Raw genomic sequence first — 14,217 nt, forward strand, 5'->3', positions numbered from 1 at the left:
TTTATAATATCCAAGTGGCGACTAATTTCAAAATCCAAAAAAAAATTAATCTCGAAAGAAACAACTTGTACCTGAATGAGTATTTGAATGTCCATACCTAACTGATTCTGTAAATAAATTAAAAAGAAAACTCTTTCTATATATTTGGAAAAAATAAGAAAAATAGAAAGAATTTTTTATTTAGTAAAATAGTTATATGAAGTGAAACATTATGTGACAATAAATGTAATATGTTTTAATTATTTTGATTTAAATTATTATTTTGTTCACATAAACTATGCCTTTGAATTATGTGTTTGGTTATGTAATTTTTCACCAATTGGAACTAAGACAAAAGAAAGTTTTAGTAAAACAGATTAAACTAAACTATTAACCATATGCAAAACTCGGTTATCTTATATTTTTATTTTTTTATAATTGCACAGAGTTAATATTGATTAACTAATAAATTAAAAAACTGGACTATTACTTTTGTGGTATATTATAATTAATGATTTGATGTATTGTTGCGGTAAATATAATTAATAATGTGATGTATTGTTAAAGTAATATAATTAATGAAATCCCTTTTTTATTATTTGAGGAGCATTATTTTAAACTAACCTTGACCTCATGTGTTATTAACCAAATTGTCATTTCTTAGGTGTCAACACTAGAATCACTCTCACACCCTTTAATTAAAAGCCCTCTCCTCATTAGACTAATTACATATATTGCCATTATTCATTACAATATAGCTTAACATAATATATTATATGATTCCTATCTATATAACCGATAACCCATTTCTCACGCGGCCTCCTTCGTATTGATAGAATGTCTCTTTTATTATTGATTTTTGTAGTCTCCTTAGGTTTCTATATCCATCAAGTAGATACAAATATATTTTAGTAAAAGTAGTATAACACAGGTTTTAGTTCAAGAAATATTTCTCATCTATCTCGAGACGCCTATCATCTTTATGATATATAAGTACAAATAAAAATCGAATATAGCTCAAAACGCCTATCATCTTTGAGAATATAGAAATCTCAAGTATAAATTTGTTTTTGTATAAGTATGAATGTTCATCTCACTTAAATGATATCAACTATAAGGCAATTTCAATATTTTCAAAATGTAGAAGGAGCTATATGACTGCTTGCTCTATACGGTTTGTACTAATATTTTTTATTTCAGAAGTCCTTATTGTCCAATGGTCATATGTTAATTTTTTTATATCAACCTCACATATATAAACTCATTATAGATCACCTAGTTACTAAAATAACACTATACTTATATTTTTATACATTAATATTTGTTTTCATAATTAGTGTTTTATATTTTAGATATGTCGTAATATAACTAATTGTATTCAAAAGACCTGAATCGAATCAAATAATATGGTTATTTTTGGTACAAATATCCAAAACGTTTCAAATACATTGGTTATTTAGATATTTTTAGGGTTATACATCAGAACCGAACTTTCTTTACTCAAAATGACCCAACTCAAAACCCACACATAAATTTATAATATTCAAGGAGGGAGTAATTTTAAAACAAAAAAACGATACCCGAAATTAACAACACGTACCTAAGTGGATATCTAGTGTTCATGTCTAACTGATTTTATAAACTAACAGAAAATATCTCTTCTATGTGTTTGGATAAATTAAGTGAAATAGAAAGAGTTTTTTATTTAGTAAGACAATTATATTGAGTAAAAAATTAAGTGACAATAAATGTAATTCAGTTTTATTATTTTGATTTAAGTTATGATCTTATTCACAAAACATGTCTTTGAAATATGTTTTTGGCTACGTAATTTTCCACCGATTGAAATTAGAAATTTTTTTTAGTAAAACAAACTTAACCAAACGTTTAACCTAATGCAAAACTCAGTTATTTTACTTTTTTGATTTTATAATTGGCACAAAATTAATATTGATTAACGAATAAATAAAATCTACACTATTATTATTATGGTAATATAATTAATGATATGAAATATTGTTAAGGTAATATAATTAATAAATTTGTTAATATGAGTGAAATATGGAAATACAATTAATGTAATACTGCTATCCACGTTTCTAAACAATTCTCAGTTATACTACTATTCATGTTTCCAAACAGTACTAAAGTGTACTTCAGTTTTAATAATATAGATATATATCATATTGGTTTTACCTGAGTATTGGTTAATTAGCTAAGTAATGAAATCCCAAAAGTTGTCTGTAAAAGTATTGGTTATAAGAAAATGTTCACCATAAAACTGTGGATTGTAAAAATGATGGTTTACTTTGAAGTCTTCAGTGACTCATGTCAGCTTCAAATAACTTGCCTACAAGAAAATTGGCATGGGTTGCCTCCAATGTCTCCGATGGTTACTTTTATTTTTCACTCTAAAAATAGATTACTCTAAACTAAAAGATGGTTTTTCTCCGAGGGTTACCTTTATTTTCTACTCTAAAAAATATTCTAATTATATTATTTCTAATTATATATTTCTTAATTTATTACACAATTCTTAACTTTAAATTTTTTAAAATTTTACTCATTTTTTATTTTATAACAATATACTGGCTAAATAGTTATTTTTAAATTAAATTTGTATTACAACGCATAATCATAAACAAACGATGTACTGAACAATAGTATTTAAATGCGTAAAATTATACTATATAATTTTATTTTGATGAAAAATGAAAACATATGAAAATGAGAGATCATTTTGTTAAGAATTTTTTTTTATAAAAATAAAATAAAGGAAGAGTGTTACTCTATGTTTGGCATATTATTGTTCATCTCTTTATATTTGGTGAAACATATAGTACACTAGACATGGGTGTTCGGGTACCCATTCGGGTTCGGGTCGGGTGCTTTGGATTTTCGGGTTTTCGGATGGAGAGGTACATAATCCGTTCGGGTTATTTTATACTTCGAATCGGGTTCGGGTTTCTATGGTTTGGGTTATTTCGTATATAACCGAACTGTGTAACAAATAAATAAAAAATTCTATGTATCCTTGATTTGACTTTGTGAGACCATAAACAATATTGTTGAAGTTAGAAGATTGAACAATTTAATATAAGATTTATGATCTTTCTGATTTGTTATTACGTTGAGGAACACGAGTCTGTATTCTTTTTCTTTGTGTAATTTCTATTTGTATTATCTTGAATAGAAAATGGTAAAGAATCCATCTATTCATTAATCAAAATCAAAGAAACATCAAAATCAAACATAAATCAAACATGGATAATCATGAATGTTTGAGTTCATGCCTGTGTAAAGAGCAAAGAGAAAACAAATCGTAAATCCTACTTGTAATCAAACATAAATCAAAATCGCAAAGTATAATGATTCATACATATAATCAATCATAAAATGAGTATGTACTGAACATATACGTTGAAGAAGGAGAAGACGAAAAGATGAATGAGAATGGAAGATGTAAGTTTAGGGTTAGTAATATATATATATTCGGGTACTTCGGGTATCAGATATAACTAATCGGGTACGGGTATCCGGACTGGTTGAATCCTAAACCCGTTCGTTTTTTTTAACTTCAGTTCGGTTTTCGGTTCGGGTTCGGGTTTGGGTTTCGATTAATATGCCCACACCTATAGTACACCACTGAAATGATTTTTACGGACTCTTAGAGCACCTCCAAAGGAGGTATGTGACCGAATATTTCTGCAAAAATTTAATATATAAAATGAAAAAGTAAGTGAGAAAAAAGAGAGAATATCTCTGCATGCAACTTTTAGCAACCGGTCCTAAACTTATTTGCCATGTATTTACGTCTCATCTCACTTTATTTTTGTTTTTAAATTTAAAATAATCTTTAACAAATTATATTAAAATAATAATAAATTGTGTCTGAAACACTTAAAATGGAGTGGTAACTGTTGGGCATGCTCTTAGAGCACCTCCAATGTGGAGTTCTAGTTTAGGGGTTCTAAAAATACATATACGTGTATGTATATATTATGGGTCTGACCGGTGACCATTCTAAAAACAAGAAGAACGAATAGGAAATGAACGTAGGGGAATAAAATTGCAGGAATGAAAAAAATCGTTGTTCCATCCCATATTTAACAAGGAATAACTTTATTCTTTATTTGTCTATAAAAAAAGGAATGGTATGAAATGAGAAGGAAAAAATATTCCTTATGAATGGTGAATTTTTTTAGGAATGCATTATTCCTCGTCGTTCATTGGACCATTCATACCCTATATAACTTTATGGGAAACCCAATCCAAAATATCTTTATGAGGTACTAGTGCCGGCCCGCCCTACGGACGAAAAGTTAGAAAAAACTATTTTATATGAATTTACACTAATTTTATGAAGCATTTTTTTTTTAAAAAAAATTGTAGATTGAAAATGATATTATAAACATAAATAAATAAATAAATAAAATTCGGAGATCATATTGTTATTTTTAATAAATATTTTTGGACTGAATTAAGATGATAGTAAGTTTCATTATTTTATGAAGAACAATCTAATATAATAAGATTAATGGTGTCCGCATATAATTATGCAATGTTCATGCCAGAGAAATATGTTAAGGGAAAACTTATATTATCTAAGCCAAAACAATTTTTTGTTAGTGTGAATAGTTTGGTATGTGTATGTTTTAATTAAAATGTGATAGTTTTCTCCTAATGAAAGTCATACTTCAACTTCTCTGCCACTCTTTAAATTGAATACGGTCTATTGTTATTAAATAAGTTTAGAATTTATTAGATAGGTTTTACTATTAATTTATAAGCTATTAATACTATGGAAACTTGCGTTATGAATTAACAATATATTTAAATTAAATGATAATATTGCATGGACATTTTTTTATATAATTCATGCTCGTATGTAATAAAGAGCGTATGCTGCAGATGCGTGTAATTATCTTGCAAAATATATTTTGCATTGGTGTATTAATACTTTGAAATAAAATAGTTTACCTTACAAAGGGAATCGTTCAAAATTTTCAAATATCAAAGTGTTCGTTTATTCAAATAGCTAAGTAGGAGCAATATATAATAATATTTACGCTATTGTATGAAAACAAATAAGAAGTTTGGAGCACTATTTATCTTGAAATCATAGACCTTAAAAAATAAATTGATGTGAAAGGGTAAAGCAAATAATTATAAGAGCACTATTTATCGTGAAATCATGGACCTTAAAAAATAAATTGATCTAAATGAGAAAGTAAATAATTATTCCTATGTTTTCTTTTGCTAAAACATTATTGATATGTTAAATGCTCAGTATATGTATATCATCTTAGTAAATTCAATTTTGCATTCACTATATAATATTATACATTTTATATGTACGTTCACTGATATACTATAAACCTATTGGTCATCTAGTTTTACACATTAAAATAAATAAAAATATTTTATTGTATTTTCAACACATGTAAATCCAATTAAAATCATCATGCCCGGTTCTGTTGATTTACATTAATTTGTCATACCGGTATGATCGAATTGAATATCAACAATATCATAAGAATTATTTTTATGACGGATTCATAAGACGAAGAACACGATATTATTTGTTTACTAAATTATAAAAGTATACTGTTAAAAGTATTATTTTTAATTTGACCGACAAGGTTTTTCTCTTCTTGTGTTCATTATGACACATGGGCAATTAGTGGGTAATGGTGGGGAGATGAAGGAAGGAGAGAGTGCTCGGAAGAGGATGAAGATATCGGTCCCGCATTTTGATAACTCTGCGCTTATCAAATCATACTCCAAAACGTTGATTGGTAGGTGTATGAACCCTCCGGAGCAAGAAATGAAGGCGTGGATTCAGAATGTTCCCCAGATTTGGAAACTGGAGGATCGGGTGATTGGCACAGATTTGGGTTTTGGGAAGTTTCAATTTGATTTTGAAACAGAGAGTGATATCGAGGGGGTCATGAGCCTTCAACCTTATCATTTTGACTATTGGATGCTTGCATTGGCGCGGTGGCAACCAAAGAAGAGTCAGCTCTTTCCGTCAGAGATTACCTTTTGGGTCAGAGTGGTTGGGGTTCCAATGGAGTTTAGGACGGTTCCCACCTTTGAAAGCATTGGCGAGGCAATTGGGAGATTGGTCGCGGTGGATGTTGAGCACTGTAGAGTCCAGGTGGTGGTTGATGCGTTTCAAGAGCTTTGTTTCGAAACCACTCTAGAGTTCAAAGGGGGAGAGTTTTACGATGGAGAGGAAGAAAAAATTTCTTTAAGGTACGAAAAGCTGTTCGGGTATTGCGGGTTGTGCTCGAGTCTTTGTCATAAAGATGAGTTATGCCCTCTTTCAAAGAAGACGGAGGTAAAGGCGAGTCCAGAGAAGAGACGGGAAAACAGGGACGGGAATGGGAGGTAGAATGATGGGGGGAACCATGATGATAGAGCGCGGAGCTATAAGGGAGTGGTTATTAATGGGGTTCCGAAGCAACAATATAAGGAAAGAGATGGTCGTGATTACTATGGCAAGGGCAAGGGAAAGATGTCTGATGAGGCTGCTCTGAAATGGGTTAAGACGGCGGACAAAGGGAGTAAGGGATCGTATAATGGCCAGAAAGGGTATAGAGGTGATGGGGAGGGTTCGCGATACAGAGGGCCACGGAGAGACGAGGCTCAGGCTGTTGTTAATGAGAGTCATGCTAGGGTTCTATCAGGACAAATAGGGACTAATCAAGCTAGTGGTGAAGCAAGGAAAGAAGGGCCGGAAGATGGAGAGATCAGAGACCCGGAGGCGGTCAACAAGTTACTTCCCTCTCAAGAATTTCAAGCAAAACTCATTGAGACTCAGACGGTAGGTTCAGAGGCAATCTCAGATCCTACGGAGGTGGAGAAGGGGCTTCAAATAATTCAGGGCTTGGTGGAGAAACAACCTGTGTTGGAGGATGATAAGGTGATGAACATGGATGAGTTTCGAGCTGTCTTTTTGGAACATGGGATTGATATGGATGCAGCAGATGGCTTACCTGATGTTTCTGATGGCGAGATAGAGGATATGATGAAGGAAGGAGGATGACACTGCTCAGCGAGAATTGGAGAATGGAACTGGTGAGGGGGAGAAAGAGTTGGTTGATGGATCTACGGGGAAGAAGCATGTGTCTCGCAAAAGGCTGTTCAAAGCCCCAATGAGCAACGCAGCGAGTATGAAACTGAGGATAGCTAGTGCGCTCGCATCACCCCGCAAACGGGTCCCGACTAAGCCTGGAGCACGTAATGGCGATACTGGCAAGCAGCAGGAAAGCAAGGGTCCTTCAAACCCGCCCTAGTTTCATGAATCAAGTGTCTTTTATTGATTTACGTTTGAGGGTCTTTTATTCTTGTTCTGTTTTTTCTTCTTTTCAAATAAGCTCGTTGAGCAAGTATTGGTATTCTGGTCTAATTGTTAGTTTGGTGTCAGTTTGTGGTTTGTTTCAAAGGTGGTCTTTTTGGTTTGATATCATGGTGATACAAGGGAATAAAAAGACTCTTCTATGGTTTGGGTATTTAGTTTCTCTGCTAAGGTATCTAACAGGTTTTTTACGGATCTTTTTATGCATCATAATGTTAAGTATCTTGTCTGGAGGTATCAGTGGGAATGAAAGGAAGAAGGGGCTTCACAGGATTGTTTTTATGGTGATAATATTGCCGATGGATAATAAGATGTTGGTAATAGAGTCATTTGTACAAATGCTAGTTTTGCTGGTTCTTTTGGATAAAGTGACGTTTGCATTGGAGAGTTATTATCAGAATGGCCAGGAATGGTTTGGTTGGGGGACATGTAAAAGAAAACATATTATTTTGAGCTGGTCTGGAAGTGTGAATATTTTTCGTTTGCAAGTTCAAAGTTATATTAGAGTATTGGTTTTTAATTGTCGATTCTTTTGTTTGGTTGGGAGATTATGATTTTCGGGTTGTAGAATTCATCTAGCCGGTTTAACAACGATGCAAATGCCACAGGTTTGGTTTCGTGAGCGGTGGAAACAGTGCTTTATTAAATACTCTCGGAGTGTGTTCTTCGGCAACGGTGTGACGGATTTATATAAGGGTACTGCATGTGTTTTAATCATCAGGATGTGGGTTTCATGGAATTCTGGACTCGATTGGTTTTTGGGTGGCATTGGACCTGAATCTTCTCGCTCGTATGAGCAATACAAACATTTTTATTTATGAAAATTTTAAGTTGGAATTGCAGAGGACTTGGAAGTCATTGGACCATAAGTTATCTTAAGGAAATACAGCATAAACATAAACCAGATTTTTTATTTCTTTTTGAGACTAAACAGGAGTTTGATTTTGTTCAAAAATTTCAATCTCATTATGGGTATGATAATCTGGTCACGGTGGATCCGAACAGGAGGAGTGGTGGTTTAGCTCTCTTTTATAACAACGAGTACCAAGTAAAGATCCTATATTCTAGTAATAGAATGATTGATATAGAAGCGGTGACTAAGGGAAACAAGTCTTTCTTACTTTTGTTTATGGAGACCCGATTCAACAGCTTAGAGAACAAGTATGAGAAAGATTAACTCGGTATGGGCTAGCACGATCGGAACCTTGGTTTATTATTGGGGATCTAAATGAAATTACTGGGAATCATGAAAAGGATGGGGGGGCTTTACGCAATGCAGATTCTTTTATTCCTTTTAATAATATGATTAGAAATAGTGGGTTGCTTGAATTTCCGGCTCGAGGTAATAAAATGTCATGGCAAGGACGAAGAGTTAAAGGGAAAGGAGCATTTACGGTTAGATGTCGTCTGGATAGAGCATTGGCTAACGAGGAATGGCATACACTTTTCCCATATTCTTATACAGAATATTTGAGAATGGTGGCATCCGATCATAGACCAGTGGTAGCTTTTTTGGACGATAAGGCCCCAGGACGGAAAAGAGGACAATTTATGTTTGATAAGCGATGGATTGGCCAAGAAGGACTCATGGAATCAATTGTATCGGGATGGACAGAAAATCAGGAAGGCATTTCTGGTGATTTTACGACAAAGCTCAATAATTGTCGTCATGAAATATCAACATGGGAGAAAAATAATCAACCATATGGGAAGGACAAAATTCTTAATCTTCAAACTGCATTGGAAGAAGTACAAACTGATAACAATAGGTCACAAGAGGAAATTATTGAGATTTCCAGGAAATTACAAGAGGCAAATAGGGATGAAGAGGAATATTGGCACCAGAAGAGTAGGAATATGTGGTATTCATCTGGGGACCTAAATACTAAGTTTTATCATGCTTTGACAAAGCAACGATGGATCCGAAACAAAATAGTGGGCTTCCATGATGAAGAAGGCAATTGGATCTCAGAAGAAAATGGTGTTGATAAAGTGGCAGTGGATTATTTTACTGGCTTGTTTAGCTCATCCGACCCACGGGAGTTCGATAGTTTCTTGGAGGAAATAGGTCCATCGATTTCCCCCCAGATGAATCAATTGTTATTACGAAGAGCTACGGAGGAAGAAGTTAGACAAGCACTATTCATGATGCATCCAGAGAAAACGCCTGGTCCAGATGGAATGACGGCCCTCTTTTTCCAACATTCCTGGAATGTTGTTAAGAAGGATGTGGTTGATTTGGTTAATAATTTTTTGGTCTCAGGAGATATGGATTCACGGTTAAATATAACAAATATTTGTATGATCCCAAAAGTCGAGAGACCTACCAGGATGGCGGAACTAAGGCCGATAAGCCTATGTAACGTTGGTTATAAGATCATTTCGAAAGTTTTGTGTCAGAGATTGAAGATTTGTCTTCCCCATTTAATTTCGGAGACGCAATCGGCTTTTGTGGCAGGAAGGTTAATATCGGACAATATTCTTATTGCGCAGGAAATGTTTCATGGGTTGCGAACCAACAAATCCTGTCAAAATAAGTTTATGGCAATAAAAACGGATATGAGTAAGGCATATGATCGAATAGAGTGGAGTTTTATCGAGGCCTTACTTACTAAAATGGGATTTGACCCGCATTGGGTTAAATTAATGCAAGAATGTATATCTTCAGTTCAATATAGAGTTTTACTCAATGGGCAGCCCCGAGGTCTCATTATCCCTAAGCGGGGATTACGGCAGGGAGATCCATTATCTCCTTATTTATTTATTATGTGCACAGAGGCTCTAATTATGAATATCAAAAAGGCAGAGCGGATGAAACAATTAACCGGTATGAAGGTAGCCCGAGCGTGTCCAGCTGTTTCTCATCTGCTATTTGCGGATGATAGTTTGTTCTTTTGCAAGGCCAATAAAGAAGAGTGTCATACTATTTTTAGGATACTAAAGGATTATGAGGCTGTGTCAAGACAACAAATTAATTTTCAAAAATCTTCAATTCAATTTGGACATAAGATTGAGTAATCAAGCCGTCAGGAATTGCGAGATATTTTGGGGATCTAGAATTTAGGAGGAATGGATTCTTATTTAGGACTGCCGGAAAGCTTAGGAGGATCCAAGGTTCAAGTTTTTGGTTTTGTACAAGATCGGTTAAATAATAGGGTGAATGGTTGGACTTTTAGATTTTTCACCAAAGGGGGGAAAGAGGTGATTATTAAATCAGTCATAACGGCCTTACCAAACCATGTAATGTCGGTGTATCGATTACCGAAAGCCACAGTGAAGAAATTAACGAGTGCGGTTGTCCAGTTTTGGTGGAGTCCAGGAGGAAGTACACGTGGTATGCATTGGAAATCATGGGATAAATTGTGTGAACACAAGGATAACGGTGATTAGGGTTCAAGGATTTAAATGATTTTAATACGACAATGCTTGGAAAGCAATTGTGGAGACTGATCGAGAAGCCAAATTCTCTTTTCTCTCGAGTCTTCAAAGGACGGTATTAGAGGAATGCTTCACCCCTGGATCCGATTCGCTCATATTCCCCGTCGTATGGCTGGAGGAGTATCACCTCTGCTAGATCTCTGGTTTGTAAAGGACTAATTAAAAGGGTGGGTACAGGATCATCTATCTCAGTATGGAACGATCCCTGGATCCCATCCACTCGCCCGAGACTAGCCAATAAAATTTTTCACAATAGTTACCTGGACCTTACAGTGGATTCCCTTATTCATCAGGAATCTCGCACTTGGAATTTACAGGCACTTAGGACTTTGGTGGAGCCCGATGATGCAAAGTTGATTGAAGGTATTCCTCTGAGTAGAAATCAGATGGAAGATAGAAATGGTTGGCATTTCACTAATAATGGAAAATATTCGGTACAATTAGGGTATCAAGTAGAAAGGATTTATCCTGACAAGGAAAAACCACCAGATTATTATGGTCCCAATGTGGACATACTTAAGGCATTTTGTTGGAAAGTTAAGTGCCCTCCAAAGTTACGGCATTTTATATGGTAGTTGATAACAGGTTGTATAGCAGTGACAAAGAATTTAAAATCAAGAGGAATACAAGGAGATACCGTTTGTGCACGGTGTGGAAATCCAGAGGAATTAGTTAATCATGTTTTCTTTGAATGTCCTCTGGCACGACAAGTGTGGGCACTATCAAAGATTCCATCAAACCCAAATATTTTTCGAACTGGTTCCCTTTTTACTAATATGGATCATTTGTTTTGGAGAGTTAACCGGAAAATGGAGGATCATCAGTTTACATGGATACTATGGTATATTTGGAAGCGCAGGAATAATAAGGTTTTCAGTAATATTGATGTTGAGCCGAGAGAGACGTTAAAATTAGCAGAATCAGAGTCAAGACTTTGGAATGAAGCGCAGAATATCAATAATCCAAGGGTCGCTCCTGAAGTTCAAGGCAGATTGCCCTTAGTGACCACAGGTAGATGGTGTTTTACGGATGGTTCTTGGAAGGATAAAGATGGTTTTTCAGGCCAAGGTTGGCTCAGTACACTTCCAGGGTTTGAGAGACTGTTAGGGGCAAGGAACGTAAGGGCAAGTTTATCACCTCTTCATGCGGAGATAGAGGCACTGACTTGGGCAATGGAATGTATGAAAAATTTAAAACAGTATCAGGTTACGTTTGCAACGGATTGTTCTCAACTGGTGAAGATGGTTTCGGAACCATAGGAATGGCCAGCATTTGGGAGTTACCTGGAGGATATCAAGCTTTTGAGAAAAAGTTTCACCAATTCAGAAGTTATTCATGTATCGAGGATGGACAATAAAATGGCGGATCGCTTGGCACGCAGTGCTAGGATACAACCGTCGTTCGTCATACACATGGATACAGAGTTACCACCTTGGTTTACGGAGTCTTTATGAGTCTGTAAATTTTCTTGCTTATTCCCGCATGTTTATGAGTTACACCAAAGCCCACACGATCTCAAATTCCAAGTTAATGAAACGCTGCGTTTTGGATGCAGACACGTGTCTGCTTCTCAAGACTCGAATTATTGACGTGTCCGCCGTAGACAGCCTAAGAGGGAATCAAACCCAACTTTATATATAAACACTAGGTTATGGTCCGCGCCTTGCGCGGAATGAACATTATATATAAATTATTTCTACGTATATATATTTTCCCCGTTCCCGAAAGTAAAATTTTCTAGAGTTTATTCTTGTTCCACAAAAATATAGAAAATATATTTTTAAGGTACTTTTGAGAAACAATAATTGTGAATATTTGAATTGATTAAATTTTATTTGTGGATACTTATTGGAAAGTGTATTGAAAATAAATTATAAATTAAATTGTAAACATTTATTATTTTCTTAATAAACGTGAAAACTCTAGAAAAACTTACTTTCGGGAACGGATGGAGTATTATTTTCCATATTATGAAATAATAAATATATATTAAATATTATAAATTCTGTAACTATTACATATATTATCAAATTGATGTGAATACACAAATAAATATTATTAATCCAAACAAACACTTTTTATTTATATGGTCTATAATTAAATTTAAATGATATTAACATAGATATATAGTATATGTTTAATATTGATATTTATTAAATAATTTTTTCTACTCATATTTGTTTTCGATCATTTGTATCTTTTTATAACAAAAACTTTGAATCACTGATAGCAAAAAAATTCATTGTCTGATGTTTAATAGTTTTTGTAATCTATAATTTTATAAAAAAAATCAATGCAAAGTTTCAAATTTAACTATTAAATTGTCAATATTTGTTCAAAGCTTTTATCAAAAAAAAAATGATTCAAAGAAAATTTGAAAATTAAAATATTTATGTATTTTATATGGTATATAGTTAATTTAAACGATATTAATATATACATATATATATTTAATCTTAATATTTATTTAATGAGTATTCATACTAATATGATTTTTAATAATTTTATCTTATTATAACAAACATTTTAAATCATGGTTCATAAAAATTTTAATGTGAGACTTTAAATAATTTTAGTAATTTATAGTAGTTTTTCAAAATTCAAAATATAACATATACGGAAAATATAAATTTATATTATATGTGGTTGTTTAATTTATTTTGATAAGTTAAAATTGAAAAAAATATAGGGGATACACTAATTTTATCAAATCTTTATTATTGAAAATATTAATTTTCATATATACTTTAGCCATATTAATCAATTCCGTAATTTTTATTTATGGAAAGAATGAAAAAAATTAATAATTAATTTATGATTAATTTAATAAAAACTTATAATATATTTAGATGAACCATTTTTTTCTCTAGAGATTGTAAAAATCATCGTAGTGATGACACATAGATATCTCAAATATTGTAATGTTTTTATTTTAATATATAAAGTATTTTAGGCTGAGTTTTCTGTAAAGTCAGAATCCTATAATTACATACATATATATATATATATATGCTTGCGCGTGCTCTTAGAATTCATAAGCTAGAACTTCCAATTGGGGATGGCTCTTACAACCTAAAGTCACTTCATAATCAGGGTCCGAATGATAACCGTGGTTTTGATAATATAAGTGGTGCAAAATTAAAGTGTTGTACGGTCCAACAACGGTTCATGCATTTTGCAGATCAAGTGCGGTTTCGATAAAAAAAATAGTGCAGTTTTGATAAAAAAAGTAGTGCGGTTTTGATAAAAAAAGTATTGCTGTTTTTATAGAAAATAATGTAATAATATATTAATAGGAGTAGATATTTTTTTTTATTTAGTGATAATGTCAAAGTATTTTTATAATTTTAAATATTAAAATTAATTTGAAATAGAAATTATAATATATATATATTTAGTAATATAAATTTAACTACTAATATTCTTTTGAAATAAAA

At 32.9% G+C, this 14,217-nt stretch overlaps 1 protein-coding gene across 1 annotated transcript; it reads left to right on the plus strand.

Moving 5' to 3' along the window:
- The first annotated feature begins 5,644 nt into the window (after positions 1–5,644).
- On the plus strand, positions 5,645–6,376 carry LOC106330487. Its single transcript, XM_013768943.1, has one exon. It carries the CDS (start codon positions 5,645–5,647, stop codon positions 6,374–6,376), a length of 732 nt encoding a protein of 243 aa, XP_013624397.1.
- Positions 6,377–14,217: the final 7,841 nt, after the last annotated feature.

This window comes from Brassica oleracea, chromosome C3 (assembly GCF_000695525.1).
Source record: "Brassica oleracea var. oleracea cultivar TO1000 chromosome C3, BOL, whole genome shotgun sequence".
Taxonomy (NCBI): domain Eukaryota; kingdom Viridiplantae; phylum Streptophyta; class Magnoliopsida; order Brassicales; family Brassicaceae; genus Brassica; species Brassica oleracea.